This window comes from Larimichthys crocea, chromosome XVIII (genome assembly GCF_000972845.2).
Source record: "Larimichthys crocea isolate SSNF chromosome XVIII, L_crocea_2.0, whole genome shotgun sequence".
Lineage (NCBI taxonomy): Eukaryota > Metazoa > Chordata > Actinopteri > Sciaenidae > Larimichthys > Larimichthys crocea.
Genome location: NC_040028.1, coordinates 168,626 through 188,901, shown reverse-complemented (window position 1 = coordinate 188,901; position 20,276 = coordinate 168,626). Strand labels below are relative to the sequence as shown.

General features: G+C 42.5%; 1 protein-coding gene across 2 annotated transcripts; it reads left to right on the top strand.

Annotated features, from left to right (window-relative positions):
• The first annotated feature begins 4,095 nt into the window (after positions 1–4,095).
• ttll4 (tubulin tyrosine ligase-like family, member 4) lies at positions 4,096–19,558 on the top strand. 2 transcript variants are annotated; one of them, XM_019257560.2, is made up of 21 exons: positions 4,096–4,243; positions 5,660–6,908; positions 7,027–7,495; positions 7,903–8,068; positions 8,161–8,237; positions 8,351–8,402; positions 11,373–11,491; positions 12,068–12,178; positions 12,441–12,517; positions 12,656–12,850; positions 13,204–13,286; positions 13,420–13,548; positions 13,733–13,855; positions 15,185–15,283; positions 16,000–16,134; positions 16,213–16,350; positions 16,512–16,608; positions 16,761–16,971; positions 17,191–17,258; positions 17,384–17,454; positions 17,606–19,558. In XM_019257560.2, the coding sequence occupies exons 2-21, from the start codon at positions 6,315–6,317 to the stop codon at positions 17,787–17,789; spliced, it is 3,198 nt and encodes a 1,065-aa protein (XP_019113105.2). In that variant the 5' UTR covers positions 4,096–4,243; positions 5,660–6,314; the 3' UTR covers positions 17,790–19,558. The 2 variants fall into 2 exon arrangements, with proteins under 2 accessions (XP_019113105.2, XP_019113106.2); XM_019257561.2 differs by lacking the exon at positions 4,096–4,243 and adding an exon at positions 4,264–4,403.
• Positions 19,559–20,276: the final 718 nt, after the last annotated feature.

The window sequence follows — 20,276 nt, the reverse complement described above, 5'->3', positions numbered from 1 at the left end:
CTTCCCTGGAGTTTCTGTGTTCTGTCATCCAGCAGGTTTTCATGGATCGTGGCTGCTGCTGTGGTCCTGCACGACGTCCACTACACATATTATTACTGTTATTATTGCTACCATATGACCATACCATATGTTGATTGGTAATGTACACGTGGCATCTATTGCACCTCTGTCCATCCTGGGAGAGGGATCCCTCCTCTGTGGCTCTTCCTGAGGTTTCTTCCACCTTTTTCCCTGTTAAAGGGTTTTTTGTGGGCAGGTTTTTCCTCACTTTAACCGAGGGTCTAAGGACAGAGGGTGTCACTCCCTGTACAGATTGTAAAGCCCTCCGAGGCAAATGTACTTTGTACTGTGACTTTGGGCTATACAACTAAGATTTGATTTGATTTATTCTTTAAATATCAGCGAGACAGAGGCCTGAAGGTAGGAGGTCAATGTTTGAAAACCTTGCATTCTCTTACTAAAGTCTCAAATCTACCTAGTGCAGCCATAATTTTCCCAATTTAATGTCTACTTTCTTTCACAATTTGATTATATAATTATTTTTTTCACAAAACCCCACTGATCTTCAGACTGCTCTAATCCCTGCACCACCATCACAACCAGATGTCTTTATTTGTCACCCATGTTTTAGCGCGATGACATCAACATAAGGAGGGAGTGCATCCTGAGAAGCCTTGTTATCTATGTCAGTGAAGACCCAGATCTGTAACTTTATTACAGTTCTTTCTTGTGTAGTATAATGTAAACATGCAACATAAAAAATACTGTAATTCATCTTTTATTTTATTTTTCCTGCATTTCCTGACTTCTGGCACCTCCATTTTACTATTTTACTTTTACATTACTGCAACCTGGTGACACGTGGTAGTCACTGCATACACTGTAAATTATCATGCAAAGATACACACAGGCACATCCTTCCTTGGTGGGGATGGATTTGGTTTCTCACTCCTGAGTTTTGCTGAATATTTTCTGTGGTAGATTCAGAAACGATCACTGCAATTGCATAGCTTTAAAACTGAAATGTTAAATCCATAAAACTGCTAACATTATGTTGCTACTCAGCTCTCTTGTACTGCTATAGCTTTGGCTATGACAGCTCCAGTTTCAGGCACTGATGGAGCTGAAGCTGATCGGGCTCAGTCCACTGTCATCCATGTTGTGTGCCTCAGATTCACCTCTGAGGAGCAGTCTGTGGAATAGGTGACCTGAGAGTCCCTGTCGCTGTCCATTTCTCTTTGTCATATCAGGTATTTGTCACACATCTACGCTCCACCCTGTCTCAGCTCCTCCTTTCTCCTCAGTTCAGTCAGTGTCTGCCCACTTTTTAAGCATTTTTCAAAATGATGCAGCAGGTTAGGCTCTGATCGCAAGGGTTAGTTACATTATAACTTTAACTATAACTTCATTTATGAGAAATACTATGAAACAGCCAATGACTTCAGGAAACAACACTGATGTGTGCATCAGAAGATTCTGTGAAAGCACACCACCATCACTAACCATGGCCAGATATCTTAGGTCAAATATCGAAGGCTACAGCCAAATTAGCACCTGCTCTAAACTGCTATATGTAGTAACTGTGCATTTTGTATATGATTTTTCTGATGTTTGTTCTTTAGTGTTTTACTTAGATTTTTTTCTGTGTTGTTGTTCAGTCCTCTGCAGCTGAGGATGCAGAGAGGGACATCACCACCACAGTCATGGGGAGAGATGGGCATGAGGAGCCAGAGGACGTGGGAGTTGTGATTGAGGGCATTAAAGTCCTCAACAATGTTGGCAGTGTCATCATGGGGTTCATCATGCTGTTTGGGCTGTTTTATTTATTTTAAATAAAAACACATGAACCTAATTTTGTGTTATGTGTGTCTGAAATGGGGGTCAAATGAAGTAATGAAATAATTTTATTTTAGACCAACTATATGAGTTTGAGTTGTACAAATGTAAGTCAGTTTAGGCCAGTTAATGTACTTATTTAGGAACTACAATTTAGTTCAAGTTGGGGCTACATAATTTTAATGGATGGAAATCCTGCCCAGTGTACCCAAGAAGTCTCATCCTTCTGTGCTCAATGACTATAGACCTGTTGCCTTGATGTCCTACATTGTAAAAGTCTGGTTTTGGTACATCTTGGACCTCAGGTAACCATCTCACTAGACCCGCTGTTGCCTACCGCCCCATGGTGTGTGGTGTGGCATGGTGTGGGGTCAACCACCGTATCTTGAATGTGGCCAAAACAAAAGAGATGGTCGTGGACTTTAGGAGAACCAAGACTGACCTGAGCACAGTTTCCATCCAGGGTGTGGAGGTGAAGGTGGTGGAGGACTATAAATACTTAGGTGTGCACTTAATAAACTGATTAAGAGGGCTGGCTGTGTACACACACCTCAACAATCAACTGCAGTAAGAGCTCATAGTGTGCCATAACAGTCCAAGCAGTGTCATATCATTGTTTGTGCTAAGTAAAGTACATTTTGATTCATCTATAATAACTGTGTGTCTGTGTGTACAAGCTATATAGTACTGGTAGTACTGGCAACAGAATAATGATAGCTGCATTTGACACAGGGGAGGTCCTGCTATTGTTCATGCTGGTTCACTGTCACTGTTACTGGGACAATCAATGAAACTGAGACATCAATGTTGTTATTAAGTCCACCTGTGTTTGTCCTGCTTTGACAAGTCGAAACTTCTGCTGTGCAACCAGCTCATTGTGCTCATGGTGAAGACTTGTTGGGTTAATGTATGGGTGGATGGCTCATGCAATATATTTTGCGAGAATCCTCTACAACTCATAACAGAAATACCTACAAACACGATCAGCAGAAATCAAAAGGATGACTTGAAAAATGTCCAACAGCACATATGTTATTACACTTCATGCACCAAACATTCATCTTCTCAACATAAACTAAACATTTCGACTGAAATCTTTATATCTTTGAAATTAATCCTGTTGAGAAGTCTAAAACATTGTTTCTTTCTAAAAGTCCTGTCCAGTCCAACTACACCTCACTTCTAAAGCTAGCTCTGACTGTATGTTCACCCACTGCTGCCTGTGATACAAGGGTGATGGGTCTCTGACACACACACAACCCGGCCTTCCAGTCTTATCTGTCTTGGTTGTAGGACTCCTCCACGAATACCTCTATCAGCTCATCGACTCTTTATAAGACACATTGAAGGCCTTTGCAGAGTCAATGAAAACCACATGATGACTTCAGTAAAGTGCAGAATATGTACATATGAACATGGATATATAAATAATAGTGCAGCTATAAATATGCAGTTGTTACAACAAATACACAGAAGCAATTGCAGTTTAAACGTACCGGTAATTATTTGTGTGATTATACAGTGTGGGATAATTAAGCTAAGATATATTGTTTCAGTATGAAATATAATATATATAAATATATATGAATAGATTATCACTCTCACTGATGCTTCTCACTCTTCCCATTCAAGGAGATTAAAAACTTTTTTTTAAAACAGCTGGTAGCAGAATTATTCACTTTTTATTCAACTTAATTTGACTCTTTAAAATGTTATTTACTGAAAAAATATATCGATACTGATGATGTCATAATACACAATATAAAACATTACTTACAGATGGCGTTTCCTACACATTATCACTATATCATAACTTTGCAATCAGCGTGCTCTTTATTAGATTTCATGGCATTACATCCGATAATATTTTGGAACACACAAATGATGATTGATTTAAAACATTAAAAAGTTTGATTTGATACGGCCCCAAAATTACAGTTTTGTAATGATACAATGTGCACAACGCCACACCGTGGAAGAAGGTAACATAACTGAAAGTATTTTTTACATTCATATTTTTTATTTAACATTATACAAGCTTGACAGAGAAAGCAGCAGATGATGAACACAACAATAAAGAGCATCAGTACAAAGAGTAAGAAAAATGACCACATTTAAGACACAAATATATAATTTAATCACCTTTTATTAATCAATAATAAATACATATGAACTACTAGAATCACAAGGAGAGTCGCTGCATGTTGCCGCTGCTGACCAGCAGAGGGAGCTCTGACTCAGATCCAGCAGTGAGCGGCTCCGGTTCAAATAGACGATCTCCGGCCATGATGCTTCACTCGGACCTCTCAGCTGGCTACTGCAATGTGAGCGAGTGGAGCAACTCTAGCCTCCTCTCTCTTCGGACCTTTGGCTCAACATGTTAGTGACACCGCGGGGGACGAAGCAGGTATGAGCACGTGTTTCTCAGGTGACAGCGAGGCCGTGTTTTCATTGTTGACACGCGGCGGGTGTTTGAAACGCGGCGACAGTTGATGTTGTGCGGGCTGTTGCTAAGCTAACGCTGTCTGGACCGCGCAGACAGAAACGCGCACAGGCTTCAGTGTGAGGTAAGTGGTGACTAGTCAGCGGCCAGGCTCGTCTTATTAGTTTTCAGGAAAGCGTTAGTCTTCAGGTAAGTGTGGCCTGTTTGTGTTTTTACGACTGCGGCTCACATGTTTAGTGAGCTAACGCGGAGCTAAGCGCGGAGCGGCGAGCACACACGTGAATCTGACACTGGTCCCGACACGCGGCGCGAAGTCAGTTCAAAGGACACATGTTCAGGAAAATGACAGATTTAAATGTTCGCTTGATAAACTCGCTTTAGTAATCCGTGTTAGCATGTGTCTCACAGACATGAGTCAGTGTAACTTTGAGTCATCGCAGCAGTGAAGGTCCCAAACTTCCTGACACTGACCTCCCATTCACCTCATTAACCTGCCTACATGCTGGGTTATCAGCCTGTATGTGTTTATGATTGATGAAACATTCAGGCATAATGGAATCATTTCTAAATAATATAGAAATAGTAACACTTTTTTTTGTCAAAATTAACTTTTTATTGAATATTAATGCATGCAGTTTACTCATTATCATTTGTTATTTTAATTCTCACAAATTATTTTGGTAATTGTCAATTATTATGACAAAAATTGGCTGACACCTCTGTGGACCCCTTAGGAGTCACGGACCCTTGGTTGAAGACCCCCTGCTCTAATGTCTATTTTAATTCACTTGACCAGAATTTACCGAAAGTTAACTCGAGATAATGCCTTGCAGTTTAAATATAAGTAAATAAATAAAATGATGTTGTCTTAACAGTAGGCTAACTACTTTTTTTTCCCCTACGTTCATCATGATAGGTTAGTTTCATTTGTTTTCTCAAGATTGAGTTATTTATTATCTTGAAGTAACAAATGTTATCCCGAAATGACGGGATAATTGAGATAATGAAAAATTATTTTTTTCCCGAAATAAGGTGGTCATTTCTTGAGATCTTCAGATAACAAAACTTTGTTTTCCCGAGATGACGGGGTCATTTCTTGAGATCTCGAGATAACAAAACAGTTCTTCTGAGGTAACAGGATCATTTTCTCGAGACTGAGATACAAAACTTTGCTTTAACGGGATAATTTTCTCACACTCTTAAGATAACGAAACTTTGTTTTCCCGAGATGACGCTCCTTTTCTCGAGATCTGTGGAAATTTGTGCTTTTTGAATTAGCTAAAGGGATGCCAGATCAAGAATGAATACGTCAGGACTTTGATTGTCAGATGATCGTATTCTCTCGGTCCAACTCTGATTCTCTTCTTCCCTCTTGTCTAGCTTCATTGATGAAAGCTGTTGGTTTATGCATCCTGTCAATCACCCGAGGAAGATAAGAAAGACCTAAGGACACCACTTTCTCATCAAAGACCTGATACCTGTAGTGTGAGCCAAGTACGTGATCTGAGACAGGCTGAGGCTTAGATTTTAATCCCCAGATTAAAGAAAGAGGAGAAACTGTGTCCGGCTCTTATCTCCATCAGCTAATGTTCTTGGGGCTACTGGTCTCCGCGGGAAGCTCTCTGCCTCAGGAAACAAAAACCTTTCGTGCCTGCCTTCCTGAGCCTACAACCCTGCATCATCACCTGGAGCTAACAGCGTCCTGCTGACTCGCAGCACAGGTGCTCAGTCCAGGTGTTGCAGTATTGTCTCTGCGTCTGTGGCAGCAGTTATGTTTGCTGTTGGTCAGGATTCCTCAAGAACTCGCAGTCAACCTACAGCGACCAAGAGGAATTTTCCAGCTCCGTTCAGCTGGAGCTGACATCTCAGAAGTCATTCCTACAGGAGAACTGCTCACTGAGAGGGGAACGAGGAGATCGGACAGGAACGTTCCTCCACCTCAGGCTTGAGTATCACCTTGACTGTTAATTCCTATCCACCCAAGACTTTGCCCATAAGCTCCTCAGAAGTACCCACATCATCTTTCGGCTGTGCCATGCCCACCAACCAGTCCTCCCCATGGGGTGGGGAGAATCTTCAGACTTGCTCCAATGCAGAAAGTCCCAATGCTGCAAGCTCTGTCAGTACACAGGCCGGTGCGGCCACTAAAGTGCCTTTAAGTCAGACTTCCCTAGAGGTACCCAGGAGGAAGGATCAAGCCAAACCACTCTCCTCTAATGTTGCCTCATCTGGTTTCCCATTGAAGCAGACAACAGCGGCCCCACCCATGCTCTCCACGTGGGAGAGCGGGGATGGAAATAATACCAACACACAGAGCCAATTCACCGCTGTGCCAAATGGGTCACCAAACCATCCGCAACATCTTAACGGCATTCAAAGCTCAAACCAGATACTGGCGACAGGACTGAAGGAGGCGGGTAGCATCCTCACCAAGACCAGTGCCCCTTCCTCCATCCCCAAGAAGGTACACCATAATGGGTTTAATGTCCGGCTGAACGGTACCAGTGGTTTAGCAATGAGCAGACATCAGGCTGCCACAGGCGATGCACTGATGGGACCAGAGCCGCTTTGTCATCAAGACCTAATCATCAGAGGACAGCGCTCTCTGCAGCAAACCGACAAGTTGATGGTGAGTGTTGATACCACAAAGATTCAGTCGGTAAATCATATTTAAGCTTACCCATAAACTTTAGTCCACTTACTGCCTCCTCCTCCACTGCTGACCTTTCCTTGTTTTGTCTTCTTAGCTTGAAGCTGCAGACCGTTCCTCCTCGCCATCAGTGCCTCCTCTACGCCTTACTGTTTGTGAACATCAAGGGGTAGCTTCGGGGAAAGAAGCCTCCGGCCTGGACAGCACAAAAGTAGAAACAAGAAGCACAGCAACCGCTACGAGGAGCAGCCATTCAGCGACGCCGGCAACAAAATGCAGCCGCACAACAATAACTGCTTCAAACAATCAGTTGCTCATAAGAGGTGGTCCTCCAGCAGCAGTGGCGGTAGAAACTATAACTGGCAAGCCCCAAACAACAGCGTCACCAGGCCTGAAAGAGCTGGCTCCGGAAAGTCAGTGTGCTTTGGGCAGCACCTCGTCCACATGCAAAAAAAGCAGCCCTGCATCAGCCAGTCCCTTTCCAAATGACCACATGCCAAATGTGCTCAGTGCCAGTGTGAGTGCCACTCAGGAGAAGCTGCACACACCGCTGGATGCCATCACAGGTAATCACAATGAGTGGTGATGTACTGTAGCTGTTAATTGCTTGATTTAAAAGAGTTTCTGAGTGAAGAATACTTCAGCTAGTAAATAGCTAGCATGAAGCCATAAATGGACCATGTTACGCCCAAGTCTAGGGGTGCCTAGGGCAGAAATAGAAAGGGCCCCATCTTCCCCTGAGTCCCAAGTAGCCACGTACACCAAGTTTTAGATTTTGAATGAAAAGAAAATGATTTATTCACAAAACTCACAGAGATCAAACAACTATAACTAAGGTATCAGCTTCAGGGTGGAGCAAAGCCAAAACAAAAACCCAAAGCAAACACACAGCAGACTCCAAAAATATGACCACAGTCATAACAACCATTACAAACTCTATGAATGTTTGAATGTTTTTCTTTTGCTCTCGTAGATCTGGCCTCCTGTCCTGCAGGATCTTTGGTGGGCTCCGTGACCACCCAGATCTCCACGATCCACCTAACCCAGCAGGGACAACCTGCGCCCATGTCATCTTCATCTGAACCGCCTCCCTCAACCATGACAGAAGAGTGTCTGTCTGGAGAGACTCAGCTGTCTGGGTAAGCCGTGTCTAAATGCGTCTGTGCAGTTTTTTTATGTCAGCCTTCTGAATCTAACTCTGAACATTTGGCCTCATATTCATTGTGTCCAGCCCGGAGTGTGTAATGCAGATGGATGGAGCTGAGGAGGAGCTGCCTGATGAGCTGGAAAATGTCTGTAGTGATGATGGTAAGATGTTAAAACACACACACACACACACACACACACTCTGCCTTTTTTCAGCTGGCAGTCTGCTCTATTGATGTAAACGGCTGACTTTAGTTGTCCTCTGTTGTCTTCAGATGATTCAGACTGTGCATCCTCATCCACAGGATCCATCGCTCTCCTTTCTGGGTAAGACTCAATAACCACACACACACTTATTAATGTTGACATCTAAACATGCAATCTGATGTGACAGACGAGGTTGTTTTATTCATGTTATGTTTAGTCGCGTTCTTCGTCATTCCAACTTATCAGACGTCCACAATGCGTACATTATCGTAAGCAAGGAAAAGCACCGTTGACTGAATATAATGACTGATTAGGACTTTTAGGGTACACAACTCAACTCTATACACTTACAATCTAATGCACTCTAATACGAACTGTTCTGCCATAAATCTTACTTTATTAAGCTTATTGTTTCAGTTTTTTTATCAACACTATCAGAAAAGTAATAATTCCACTTGGGTTTATTATTGAGGTCGTATTCATGTGTGTAAATAAAATATTAGAAACACCCCTCAGTATGATGCAGTCCTTTCTAATCTATAAAATAGAGTTTATTAATCCCACACCGAGGGGAAAAAAAACTTGTTACAGCGACTCACAATATACAAGGTGGATCAGAAAAATACTCGTGGGCTCCACGCGACTGAAAAGCAGACTCCTTCCTGTAACAACCCGGTTATGACTCCGGTCTGTGGACCACGGATGTTTCCTTTGCTCTCTTTCTCCCTGCTCTCCTGTCTGTCTTCAGCTGTCCGCTCGCACAAGCGGATACGATCCAAAGTTACCAGCAAGTCCGAAAGCGAGTTCATTCAGCCACGTCTCTGCGATGCTGCACTCAATACTCCCTCTGTAGTCTGGTTAGCGCCGTTAGCTCCTCCGTCTTATTGGGGAGAGATCTTAGGATCCCCATCTTAACAGGCGGTGCCCATGGTTTGTCCCCTCCTTTTCACTGCCGGTGCTTAGATCCAGTTCTGCATCCCCGTCTTCCTCTCCTCACTTCAGCAGGGATCACTCGTCTTTCCACAGAGAGCATGCTGGGGCTGCCCAGTGCTAACAACTATTGTAGAGGGTAAACAAGAGAGCCATGGCTTTTTTTTTGAACGAGTCACCTGATGTATCATGAAGTAGTCTGTACAGAAGAAAGGCCAGCCACACAGCACCATGGCAACATGTCACATATCATATCTATAAAATAACCTATAATAAGAACATGATAAACAGTCTGACACAATGTTGTCCTCTCGAGTTTCACACGGGACGTCTCAATCACAGCTTGAATGAAACTTTTGTTTTTTTTCTGTCTCACGGAGCAGATAACTTTCTAATTCTACAAATGTCTAAATCCACACTTCCACCACAAATCAATCTTATTACATACTTAGACTCACACCCCTCTGAGGTTTCACTATGGTTTTATAACTAACCAGTGGGCACATGAAATAAAAAAAATTTAAAAAAACATTCATTATGTAGTATATAAAAGTTTCTGAACTTACAGTCCAGTTCAAAAAGCCAGTGTCTGTTCCTTGGACTGCCAAACATCCACGCCTGGTTTCCAGTCGGCCTCTCCTAAAATGACATAAAACGTATATCCATCAGATCCTGTGGACTCTTTCTCTCTCTCTCTCTCTCTTTCATTCTCTCGCCACATTGTTAAAAGAGGCTGAAGGCAGCAGAGCGTGGTGGAAAGGTCTGCTGTGTTGTGTGTCATATTGTTCTCTTCTGTGACGGCCTCAACGGTAGAACTCCCTACCAAAGACTCGGAGCTGATTCTTTGCTAAAACAACCTATTGTTACCTTCTTTTTTTTTTCCCCCACAACCAGCTGATCTGTTGATGTGTTCATTTACACCCCCACCCTTCCCTGACAGCTGTAGCTTCAGAAGTTGACCTGCTCCAGCTGTAATGCCACCTGTCTTTGGTGGAGAGATTTTGTTTAAGAGAAAAGATTTTGGTTTGGAACCTCTTCTACGCCTTCATCCACCTGCTTATTCATCTTTCCTTTCTATATGACGGTCACGTGAGTGTAAATTGTTACTATATTGTGTTCACCTGATGAGATCAGTCGAGAGAGCGTTTGAGAAGAACTTTTCACGGCTGCGTAAAAGTACATGTCACTGATACAACTGGTTAATGTTGAACCATTGTTGGATCTCCGCTGGCAAAGTTCCTGACTCTGAATTGAAAATGTGGAAACTTTAATTTTAGGTAGATCAGGAAGTCGTCTAGATTGCATCCCGACCCTCGGTGTCAAAATGTATTTGTACTCTCGTGTGATGTCTCTAACTTCAAATTCACACACAGCATCGTGTTACGAGCACACAGGGCATCATCTGGCCCACGGTCGACTTGTGTTACAAAGCAGAGCGGTGATTGGATGCCAGCTTCTGTTAGTTAGAAGTCAGGGAACGTAACTCTAGCTGCATTACTCTTTAATTTTGTTGTGTGACCACAATTTGCTTGTTTAATAGTAACAAGGTAAGAAGAGCCGCAGTGCTGGCACGCCAGGAATCACACAGCCCTCAGCAGAGAACTGGAACAATCATTGTAGATAGTTGATGGTTCACAGGTTTGATATTTGAAAGTCGGTATAGAGTTTGTGCTTCATCTTGTGGCTCAGGTGGTAGGACGTGTCAACTAATAACTGGTGTGTGTGTGTGTGTGTGAGATGGATGTTAAGTGTACTACATCAGGGATTACAACGATTTACCATTTCTCATCAATCTCATAATCTATTGGCTGTTGTCTGATGACGGTTCGGCCTCTGCTGTAGCCGAGACTTCTTCTGTAGTCAAATAAGCAACTTGATAAACAAGAATGATGAGAGAGACTCATTTCTATAAACCAATACATGCATATGAATGCAGATAAATTGTTTTCACTCTCTGCCTCTTTTGGTTTCCACACGGACAACCAAAGCCTGCTCATACGTGATTGTTCAATAATAGAGGTCAACCGGTTAATCAGTGTAGCCGATGGCAGCGCATCCTCCACCAGAAATTTTTGATTTTCAACGGCAAAGTATAGATGGCACTCCTGCGATGTGTTTGGATGTCAACTAACATATTTGTCTTTGCTCTCTTTCCCTCAGTGTCGACGAGCCAATGTCATTGGGGGCAGAAGATAATCGAGAGGAGAAACCAGCTTTGGTTCCCAGTTTGTTCCCCCACATCCCTCCAACGCTCTACTTCAGCACCGCCAATGAGAGAGGTCAGGACACGCACATCTGTTGTGTGAAATGGACAATGGCTCGAATAGTAGTTAACCCAGGCCCAGAGAGTTAACCAGCCAGTTCTGTTAGGCATGTTAGACGATGGCAAGCCCAGGCAGATTAACTAACATCATCATCTTATATCAATGTACAGTGGTCCCTCGTTTATCGCGGGGGATACGTTCTAAAAATAGCCCGCAATAAACGAAATCCGCGAAGTAAGTTTTACAATTATTATACATGCTTTAAGGCCGTAAAACCCCTAACCACACACTTTTCTACACCTTTTTACACGCATATGTACAGTACTTCCTTAATCAGGACGCAGTGCGGTTCTCCCTTAGCCAATTTAGGACGCAGAACACAATGCGCGCTCATACTGTACAGTACGCAGTAAAAAAAAGCATGCAAAATTACACTGATAAAAATCCGCGAAACAGCGAGTCCGCGAAAAGTGAACCGCGGTATAGCGAGGGACGACTGTACAGTATATGTTTATATTACTGTGATTTTTTTTTTTTCATGTATGCAGTTTAAGGCATGGCTGTAAAACACTCTTGTACTGTGCTCTGCAGTGGAACTGCTGCCTGTAGAGCAAAGACGACTGTTAAAATGGAAGATGAGCACGGTCACGCCAAATGTTGTCAAACACACCATCGCCAGATCACACTTCAAAGCCACCAAGAGTAAGTTATAATACACATAAAACTGTCCCTGTTGTGATTCACTGAATCAGTTGTGTACAACTCGGTGTCTAGTGACATAGTGACTGACATCATAAACGGACATATTTCTAGTCAAAGTGTATAAAAGTGATTTTGAAAACAAAGAATCGTTCAGCTGGTAATATTTGTAGTGTGTGTAAGATCAAAAGCTGCACAAGCTGAAATTTAAATTAACTGTGAAAATTATTTGGATCAAAATTTTAGTTTTCTGTTGCTCATGTAGAAAGTCATGACTGGATGGGCAGTTGGGGACACCACATGAGGTCTACTTGTTTCAAGACCCTCGGAGAGCACCAGAAGGTGAGCAACTGTAGATATTCCGTTTGTTCCAGGAAGTCTTCACTTTAAGCAAAAGGTGAAATTATCAAATGTCCTTCTGTCCAGAATTCCACTCACACTTGGCTGTGCTTTTGTTTTTTTGTCTTTCTTTTGTCCCAGTTGAACCACTTCCCCGGGACGTTTCAGATTGGCCGGAAGGACCGGCTGTGGAGGAACCTGTCTAAGATGCAAGTTCGCTTTGGCAAACAAGAGTTCAGCTTTTTCCCCCGGACCTTCATCCTTCCTCACGACATCAAGCTGCTTCGTAAGGCCTGGGAGGACAGTGGCTCCAGGCAGAAATGGATCGTCAAACCTGTACGTCATGCCACTACATGATCATTTTGTCAGTTTTGTGGCTTTAAGTAAACATCCGTAAGGAATTATGACCTTGACACAAAGGCAGATTTATGATTTTTCTGGATGCCTCTTTCTTTATTAATGTTTTAAATTTGTCATTTAGGTTTCAGTTGCTGTGATAATTAGTTGTGCTGTCTAATGATGAGGATGATTATTTAGTTGTCGTAAAAGGGGAAACAAGCTATTTGGCAATTGATTAACATTCCAAAGTATTCATCCAGATATGGATGCTTATTGGAAAGCACATTAAAGAAACTTATTTGCTTATTTTGTATGTTCTTACATTCTCTCTTCGTCCTCATCTGTCCCAGCCTGCGTCAGCCAGAGGGATAGGAATCCAGGTCATCCACAGATGGAGCCAGATGCCTCGCAGGAGACCGCTCCTGGTCCAGAAGTAAGTAGACCAGAATATATAATAGGGTAATGGTTTAGAAGTTAGTTACCCAGAGACCAATTTCCAGTACTGGACACTACATTACCCATAAGTCTTTAGGATAAAGCATTTTTATTCTGGTTGTGTTTTGCAGGTACCTTCACAAGCCCTACCTCATCAGCGGCAACAAGTTTGACCTGCGGATCTACGTCTATGTGACGTCCTTCGAACCGCTCAGAATCTACATCTTCTCTGACGGACTTGTTCGATTCGCCAGCTGCAAGTCAGTTTTCATATCATCCACCACAGTTATAAATGCTGTAGATTAGTTCATGTAGAATAAGACGATGTAAATGATGATAAAGTGTGTGATCTAAAACTCAAAACATTTTGAAGAAGTTGTCAGAGACTTGCAAAAAGCTGATTTTGTTTGTTGGAAATTCCGCATTTGTGTTTCTTCTCTGTAGGTATTCGTCTTCCATGAAGACTCTGAGCAACAAGTTTATGCACCTGACCAACTACAGCGTCAACAAGAAAAACTCTGAGTACCAGACAAACAGCGATGATAAGGCGTGCCAGGGACACAAATGGTAACAGAAAAGATTCATGCTCAAGTCGAAGAATGATGGAGGAAGGAATGTTGGTTTATTTGAAGTGAAAGCAGGGGATGAGGGAGGAAGATGGATGGATGGATGGATGGGAAATTAGGTTGTCATAGCAGTCAGGTATAAAAACAAAAATGCTGCTGAACCACGGGCTTGTATGATGGTGAGAGCAGGGCCAGGTTGTGGCCTGACCTGCAGGGCAGGGCAGCGACGCATCCTTAATATTTGCGTACAGCTGGTCCAAAGTGTTATTTTCGCAAGTAGCACATTTGACAAACTGGAAGTAGGTTGGGAGTGTGGATGAGAGAGAAACATGGTTGAAGTCACCTGTGATGATGTCAGAGGCCCCAGGGTGTTTGGATGGCATTACACACTGCTTCTGCGTTTCCAGAGGGAGGAATGTAAACCCTGATGGCGATGACACTGGTAAACTCCCTCAGCTAATAATATGGACGAAGTCCAACAGCAACAAGCTCGATGTCCGGGCTGCAGACCCACTTTAACAGAGAAGTGCCCGGGGTGACACCACCTGTTGTTCACGAGCACGGCAAGGCCCCCCCTCCTTTCTTCTTGCTGGTTGTGGTGGTGTCTCTGTCGCCTTGAACCGTCTGGAAGCCAGGAATGGTGATGTTGGACTCCGGTGTCTGCTTGTGCAGCCACGTTTCTGTGAAACACGATACTGGACTCTCTGTACTCCCTCTGTGTCCTGGCGAGCGCTTCCAGTTTTTCCACTTTATTTGCAAACGATCTCACGTTTCAAGTGATGACTGCAGGGATGTAGGGCTTAAACTTCTTCTACTCCATCCTCCGTTTCACCTCCTGCTCTGCAGCCTCGTCGTCTCCTCTTTAGTGCCTCCGGTATGGAGGGTCTCTCGCAGGCCAAGAGGGTGGTGTGCCTCAGGGCCAGCTGGTCACGGGTGTGACGGGTGCCGACATGGCTCCCAGAGATCCGAAGGAAAGGAATAGGAAAAAAAATGAGGGCGTGAAAGGAAGTAATATGTGACAGGTGGGAAGGGAGGGTTAATGGTTTGACCTGACTGAATGTAGCCAAGCCAATGTTTGACACAAGAACAGAATAAAACTTTAAAACATGGAGTAAGAGAAGAATGAATGAATGAATGAATGAATGAATGAATGAATAATTACTGCATTTGACATCTTCCAAATAATTTCAGTAAACCATTATGTAAACTATAACTTTGCCTCCAATGCGGGTTGTCAAATGTGCAACACATCTGCTACTGTCATACAAACAGTGTCTGGGCACATGTTCCCCAACTCCAACTAAGTGTGTGTGTTTATGTGTGTTTTCAGGGCTTTAAAGGCCTTGTGGCAGTACCTCAGTGCTCGGGGAGTCAACACCACTCAGATCTGGGAGAAGATTAAAGACATTGTGATCAAAACCGTCATTGCGTAAGTTTTTCCATTCGACTGCAGAACTGCGGCTTTAGAGAGTTTTGTTGTTGTTGTTGTTGTTTATTTATTTTTTTAGTTTTGTGATGCTGACACTTTTTTAAGTGTTAGCATCACAAGCTAATGAAGCACTTTGTTTGACCTGAAAACATACTGTGGTTGAAAAATATCCAAGTTCAGTCATTTAACATACTGCTGCTTGAATGTAGCTACTTGACTGTAAATAAAGAAACCATGAACAACATAAAAGGAAAAAAAAAACAGGAGCATCTTCTATCACTGCAGATTTGTCGTTGGTGATAGAATGAGCGCTTCTGTCTTAACAAGAAGTGTGTTTTGAAGCAGCGCAACCTCCTCGTAATTGAAACTCTCTAGATTCACAGTCTGTTACATAACCCTCAAAATCAACCGGGCGCAGACGCTGCGGTCACCACCTTAGTCAATGTCTCAAACCCCAAAGTCTGGCGGGCTAAATGCTCCGCTTCTGCAACAGTCCCGCTCGCGATGTGACACAGGCATGCCTGGTGGGGTTTCGGGCTAAGACTGTGCAGTCAGTGTGGTCACTGATGGGGAAAAAATTAAAGCTGAAATGAAATCTTTTACCCTGGTTGTAGAGGAGTAGGTAGAGTCTCAGAAACATTCGTGACATGTTGACGCTGTAGTGGTGAATGACTGATTCTGAAAGAATCTAACCTCCCTGCGGTGTTGGTCAACAGCTCAGAACCGTACGTTAACAGCCTGCTCAAGATGAACGTACGGACACCTTATAGCTGCCACGAGCTGTTCGGCTTTGACATCATGCTGGATGAGAACCTGAAACCCTGGCTCCTTGAGGTCAACATATCACCAAGGTAACGCATACACACACAAAAACATACGGAAAAAAAGTTCTCCGTGTACATCTTGTAACTTTTGTGTTTCTGGTCTAGCCTCCATTCCAACACAGCGCTGGATGCTTCCATCAAAGGACAGATGATCAGAGACCTCCTGAACCTGGCTGGCTTCCGTATTCCCCAGAAGGAAGATGCGACCGCCCCCTGCAGCAGCCCCTCCAGCTCCAGCACCAGGTATGGAGGAGGTACTTGTGGTACTATACACCAAGGCCTCCGGAGACTGAGGCAAAACTAGTCAAATTTGCTCATAATTTAAAAAACAACTTTTAACGTGATAAAAGCCTCATAAAAGATGTTATTGTTGAGTCAACATCTGTCTTTGCATATGTTTATAGTCTGTGTGGCGGGACCAGGGAGAAGGCCAAGCCAGATCTGTCTGTTGATGAAAAGGTGAAACGGGCTTTCTACCTCACACAGCGCTACCCCGACCAGGTAAATGAAAACAAACACACTAAGGTTCTGGATTCTAGGGGAGAAAAAAAACACTGAACTACTCTCATGAGCTTCCGCTGGTGCTGTGATGCTGGTGCTATTTTTATTGTTAATTAATCAAAACCATAAAGTGTATCTTTGTCTCTTGTCAGGACTTCTTCTCCACAGTGCTGGATGTCTTAACTCCAGATGACGTCCGCATGCTGGCAGCGAGCGAAGACGAGCTGGAACGCCTCGGAGAGTTTGAGCGAATTTTCCCTTCGGCGTTATCATCTCGCTACCTCCGTTTTTTTGAGTCCCCGAGATACCTCAACATCCTGCTGGACCAGTGGGAGCGGAAATATTGGAACAACAGGCAAAGAGGTATGAGTGTTTTATCAATACACAGCATTTTCACAGTAGTAATGTTACTCTCAGAAGCGTTGGTTTATTATAGATTTGCAGCTTCACTCAGAAACCATCTGCAGTTTGGCGATGTCAGGGTCCAAACGGAGAATGAGTGCAGAGGAAACAATGAAACTGTCGGCAGACTGAATCCAGATTTTATAAATCGTGTATGTAAATTGTCTGTCTTGCATTCAGGTATCCGTCTGCTGAGGAGTCTCTGTGAGAAAGGAATCCATCTGGGAACGGACGACCCTGCTCACATGGTGAGGAACCGTGGAAAGACGACATAAATTTGTCTGAAAGAACAACAAACGTGTATGTCATTTAATCAGAACATCAGTGATTTGATTTGATTTGAACCAGTCTGTTTCTCTGTGGCTGTCTGTAGTGGTCCCAGTGTACCTACACTTCAAGGTTCGAACACCACAGACAAGTCCTCGTCAGCCCATCCAGATCCAGGTACACACAACGCATTGATGCTGCTTTCCTATCCTTAACTGATACAGAGAACAAAATATTAAACAGAGTACAGAACTTAATTATATCCTCTTGAGATCATCTTGTGGGTGTAATGTATGTCTTTGCTGCCCTCTCCTTTTGTGTCCTGCAGGGTGGTGGTCAGCCAACAGCAGCAGCGCTCCCAAAAAGACAATGCCGACGACAGGGACGCCGCTTTGCCCTCCAGCCTGCCTGTTTCGCCAAGTCCCGGATCTAGTGTCGCCAGCAGTGCCTGTGCAAGCCCTCAGCCCGGCTTCTCCCAGAGCCTGCTGCTCCAACAGTTTGCCTCACTTTGAGACCCAGTTTACTAACATTCATCTGATGTTCAGAACCCAGAACAGCCACAAAGCTCAGGGTCTTAACCCTAACCCTCTCTGCAAACATCCTTCTATTGATTTTTCATGTTTAAATTGATGGGTACTGTTTCTTGAAGCCCAGTCTTAACAAACACTGTAGAAGGAAGTGGATTCTGTTCTGTAGATGTTCTAAGAATTGTAGTTGGTCATCAGGAGAAAGTACTTACAACAGCAGTCATCATAATGTTCCAGCTGGATTTCTGCAGAAAATTGGGGAACCATTTAAACATTGGCTTTTCAGTTTTCAGTTCTTTCTTATCTTGAGATAAACCTCCATTACTGCAACCCCGGTGATAATACATAACACTTAAAGGACCATGCCAGTGTTTTTGTTCTGTTTCATATTCATGCCAAGTTCAGGTGAAATGTATTCTCAACTTTTGAGCAGTGACTTTGCATTCATTAAAATCATCCTGCAGAGACTTGAAACATGCTGAAGATTTGTAATCAATCACAGTGAGATTCATTTGTCTGCTTAAGTTGTCAAATCTACATAATATAAAAGTGACCCATCCTAACACAAATCATCAAAAGATAAAAACACAATGAATCCCAGAGGCTTATTTCTACTGCAGGCAGGGGGTAGGAGCATCGTGAAGAGGCAACCAATTGACAGTTTAACAGTCATTTTATAAATATACATCCTTTAGTTTGAAAAGAACGCTCCATCATAATATCATTCGATATTAATTCATAAACATTCCTATTTTCAGTTCAGATAAATGTAAAGAGATTTTAAAAAAAGAAAATCCTGAATTTAAATAAGATTTCATGAATCTATACAATTTATAAAAGACATGAGACAGGTGTGACCATAATGTCAGCACTATATCAAAGTATTACCTTAATCTATTTAACATTATTAGCATGTGAATATGAACAACTTTGCCTCAATGCAATGTTATCATTCAAGTCTGAGTTAGCTACATACCTGCTAGATACTTAATAACAAGAACTGCATCATTCTCTTGTTCTGTTTACCTCATGAATCTCCTGACAGAGAATGAAATGTGTTGATGTGATAACTTTTTTAATATAATCTGCTGTGCAGTGTTTGGTTTCAGACAAGTCTTTAACTCTCGGGTATATCATCAACCCCTTGCAAATATTACACTGTTTCTTTTAAACACTGTGTCCCATCAGCCTGCACATGTTCATAACTTGTCTTTTGGTACTAAACTTGAAACTATGACTGCAGCGTTAGCATGTGTTTTTTTCTGAACTCATGCTAGCAAGGACAAAACTGCAAAGCTAACACTACCTTACAGGATACCATGGTCCAAACAGGTGATGATAGTGACACAATACTGTGATTTCTCTAATATCTTAAATCCATTTAGACCAAATCAGGCGTTGCTGAGATTAGCACAGGATTGTGCAACACTTGTGTTTGTGCTTAACATAACTGCTCTGAAAACAATTAGAAAATAATATTTTATTTGTCTTATTCACTGGTGCTCCCTCTCCTCATTCAGTGTTCTTGTTGCTTAACCACCACTGTCTCTCTCCCTCTAAAACAAACACTAAATCAATTTCAGTGATATTTCAGGCTGGAGTGGGTTAATCAGTTGATTGCTGCATTGGTCACTATAGTGTGATGTGGGGTTGTGAATGAAGGGAGGGGTGGGGAGTTAAAGAAGAGGAGCGCTGCGGAAAAGTTGCATTCCAAGCTGTGTCGAGATTTGTGCAGCTTATTTCAAACATCAAAAGTCAGTACTTGATTTTACTTGATAGTGTTGCTGGCGTGTTTCACCTAAAGTTAATTTTCATTAATGATATTGACGCACAGTATTTTAGAGATACTTGAAGTTGAAACTCTTAGTCTTTGACACAAAGTAACAAACTGTTACTACCAACAACATAAAAAAGGGCTTCTGTTTTTCAGTGTGACAATAGACAATGATAGTATGTAGAATTTCTTTGAAAGTTGCCAAATGCGAGTCCAACACTAGAATTTAACCCTGCAGACCACAACAGTGTATGTTTATGAACACAAACATAGAAAGTACCACTTAAACTCATTAACACTGTGAGTGGTCTGGTGTTCAGAGCTTGCTGTTTGAGAGGAACCAGTTTAAGATTTCTTATATATCCTATGTTAGAAAAGTAACATAAAACTACTTGAAGTTGACAATGTTCACTAACACTTGCCAACATGTATTGTAACAGAGAGGCAGAACTGGTGTTTCACTATGACTTGTTTTATATTCCATTATCTAAAAAGTCTTATTTTTTTCATTCCTTTTGTGAGAAGTTAAGACAATGTGGAAGCTAAGTTGTTTACAGATGAGTTTTATTATGCAATTTATTAACAGATGCCAAACTGCTGTGCAGTGTCAGTATGTAGCATTTATATCTTCATGCAAGCTTATATTCACACTCGATGCTTTGATTATGCATGAAATAGTGAGACATAAGAATATAAAT